General features: G+C 45.4%; 1 protein-coding gene across 1 annotated transcript; it reads right to left on the bottom strand.

The window, feature by feature from the left end:
• Window positions 1–443: 443 nt before the first annotated feature.
• HEY1 (hes-related family bHLH transcription factor with YRPW motif 1) lies at window positions 444–2,441 on the bottom strand (the record flags this gene model as incomplete). The annotated part of the gene is made up of 2 exons (XM_009699856.1): window positions 444–1,542; window positions 2,360–2,441. Coding segments are annotated over 2 exons (666 nt in total), but the record flags the coding sequence as incomplete, so codon positions are not given.
• Window positions 2,442–2,508: the final 67 nt, after the last annotated feature.

The following is a 2,508-nucleotide window of genomic DNA, read 5'->3' as shown; positions in this document are numbered from 1 at the left end:
AAGAGTCTGACCACTCGAGAACCCAGGGTAACAGAACAATTACTCCACCATAACCCACGGCAGAACCTGGCCCTATGAAATGAGTACGCGCATGGCCAGCTCCGGCTGGAAGACTACTGCAGGTGACAACTTTTTCTCCCCCTTCACCTCCCCAGCAGCTAAACCCAACCCACCACCAATACAGTGTGTAATTCGGCTTCTTTTTCGCACCCTCCCCACTCCAGAGTTTGCTCTAAGGCACACGGGCACATGCTGCTCCTTTTGGTAGAAGAAATAGCATAGCAGTTCCGAGATGCGAGTAAATGTCCACTAGGGACTAGAGTAAGACCACCAAATACAGCAAACCACTGCAGAAGAAAGAGAAATTGGGCTCTTGGATAAAGCTAGTCAAGCTGGTCCATCTGATTTGTCAACGCTTTGTTCAGAAATATAAGACTCAAATATAGTTTACAAAAAGAGTAATTCTTTATAGAACATCTCAGTGTCAAAATGCTAACAAAAACACAGCTTGTTAATGCTGAGAAGAGTGGTCTTGGAAAAATTAATAACTCAACTAGGCCATTGCTAACAATAACAGGTGATATCTCTTCATAAAAAGGCAGTCTGACGTACTCAGGAAAAATGAAACATTTGAAACAAACTGTTTACAAAAGTGATTTAAATGCTCAGCACAGATCTAACACAAGTGTTAACAACCACTATTGTAATTTTATTTCTGGACAATTTCAGCAACTATTAAAAAACCAAAACAAAACAAAAACAACAAGCAAAAAACAAACCTGCTAATACAAAAATGTAGAAAACAAAAAGGAAAATCCAGAGAGACAGTTTTTAGACAAACTCAGTTAAGGTGAAGCTGTACCTTTGTCCCAGTTATTAAGAATTTCCACTTTAAGCGTGGCATAACCCAGCTCAGCTAGGTTTGTAGGCTTCCCCGCCCTGACTAAAGGGTTAGTTCTTAGAAGGCTCCAATCTCAGTCCCCCAGGGTCTGTACGGTTTGCTTAGGGCTGCTGACTGCGTTGGTGCAGACGGGCTCAGCACGTTGGGGGACAGCAGATGGAAGGAGCCAAACGAAAAGGGGAACGCAGACAGAGACGCCATGGAGGAGAGGAGAGGAGGAGAGAGCTTGGTGGTCGACGTGACCACGGGGAGCACTGGTCCAACGCTGCCGTTTGGGGGCACTCTGAGTGAGGAGGTTTCGGCATGTGCGGCAGCAATTCTGGTCTGGTGGTGCTGTTCTGTGGAAGATGCTGTGGTACTGGGATTACCGTGCCCGTTTTGAGCCAGAAGCAAGGGGTGAGGTATGTGAGGGTGATGTCCAAAGGCACTGCCCCAAGGGATGTGTCCAATGCCAGTGTGCGCGCTACTTGCTGCTTCCCGTTGAGAGGCGTAGTTGTTGAGATGAGACACAAGTCGAACTCGGAGAGGATCAGAGGCATCCAGCCCCTCTATAATACTAAGGTATCGAGCAACTTCAGCCAGGCACTCTCGAAACCCTAGACTCCGATAGTCCATAGCCAAAGCATGAGCATCAAAATAACCTAAGACAAAAAAAAAAAAAACAAACCAAAGAATGGAGTCTTAAGATGCTGCTTTCTATTCATTGTCTACACGTAGCCTCCCCACTCCACCCTCCCTTATAAGCATATTTCACTTGGATGTGGTTAGTATTCCCAACCATAGATTAGCTGCCAAGCTCCTTTTTTTGTTGTTTTCTTTTTTTTTTTGCCTAACAAGCTTTTCTTTTATCTCTGTGCTGCGATGCTGCAAGTCCCAAGACCAGTCACAGACTGCCATTTTTAAACTGAAATTGCACACTGCCACTGGAGGAAAGTACTTTTACTCCTTCCACATCTCCCCAGTGCAAGCAAAACCGCAGCACGGTGAAATTCATTAGAAACACAAGTCCTAACTTATCTGCAGGCAACGTACTTTTTTCCTAAAAGCGCATTTCACCATTTTTGCTAATTCTCCTCACTGCTCATTTCATCCTGTATTTTTCCCTAGTTTCTGTTCTGAACTTTCAGAAAGCTAGAGAAACAAACACTTGACAACAACAAAAACTTTGTGTTTTCCAAGCTGCCAAAAGCTGAGTGCCAAAACATTGCTAGAGAGGCTTGTAATCACTCTCCCCTAGAACAACCCGGACCGAGCACTGCAAAATGTTTCAGTGCTAGCAATGCTGCACATCCTGTCAAGTAGAAGAAAATCCCAAATTCCTGACAAAACGTAAGAGAGTTTCCATTCACTTTCTCCAAGCTCTCCCACAGCACACCGCACACCAAATGCTAGGGAATGCTGCTCTCACAGCAGCCTCTCTGCAGAGCTGCTGACCCACTGTCAGGCACAGGACTTTACCTTTCCCTCCTGCTGTATGCAGCATTTTCAGGTGATCGACAGTCATCTGCAGAATCTCTGCTTTTTCCAGCTTGGCTGATCCCTAGGAGAGAAGGGGAAGCACCAAACGTTACAGGCAGAACCAGAGACGTTAAAGAGGGGTGACCTTT

Source organism: Cariama cristata, unplaced genomic scaffold (assembly GCF_000690535.1).
Source record: "Cariama cristata isolate BGI_N322 unplaced genomic scaffold, ASM69053v1 scaffold2325, whole genome shotgun sequence".
In the NCBI taxonomy this organism is placed as follows: Eukaryota; Metazoa; Chordata; class Aves; order Cariamiformes; family Cariamidae; genus Cariama; species Cariama cristata.
The sequence above is the reverse complement of the archived record's forward strand: the minus strand, read 5'-3'. Positions and strand labels throughout refer to the sequence as shown.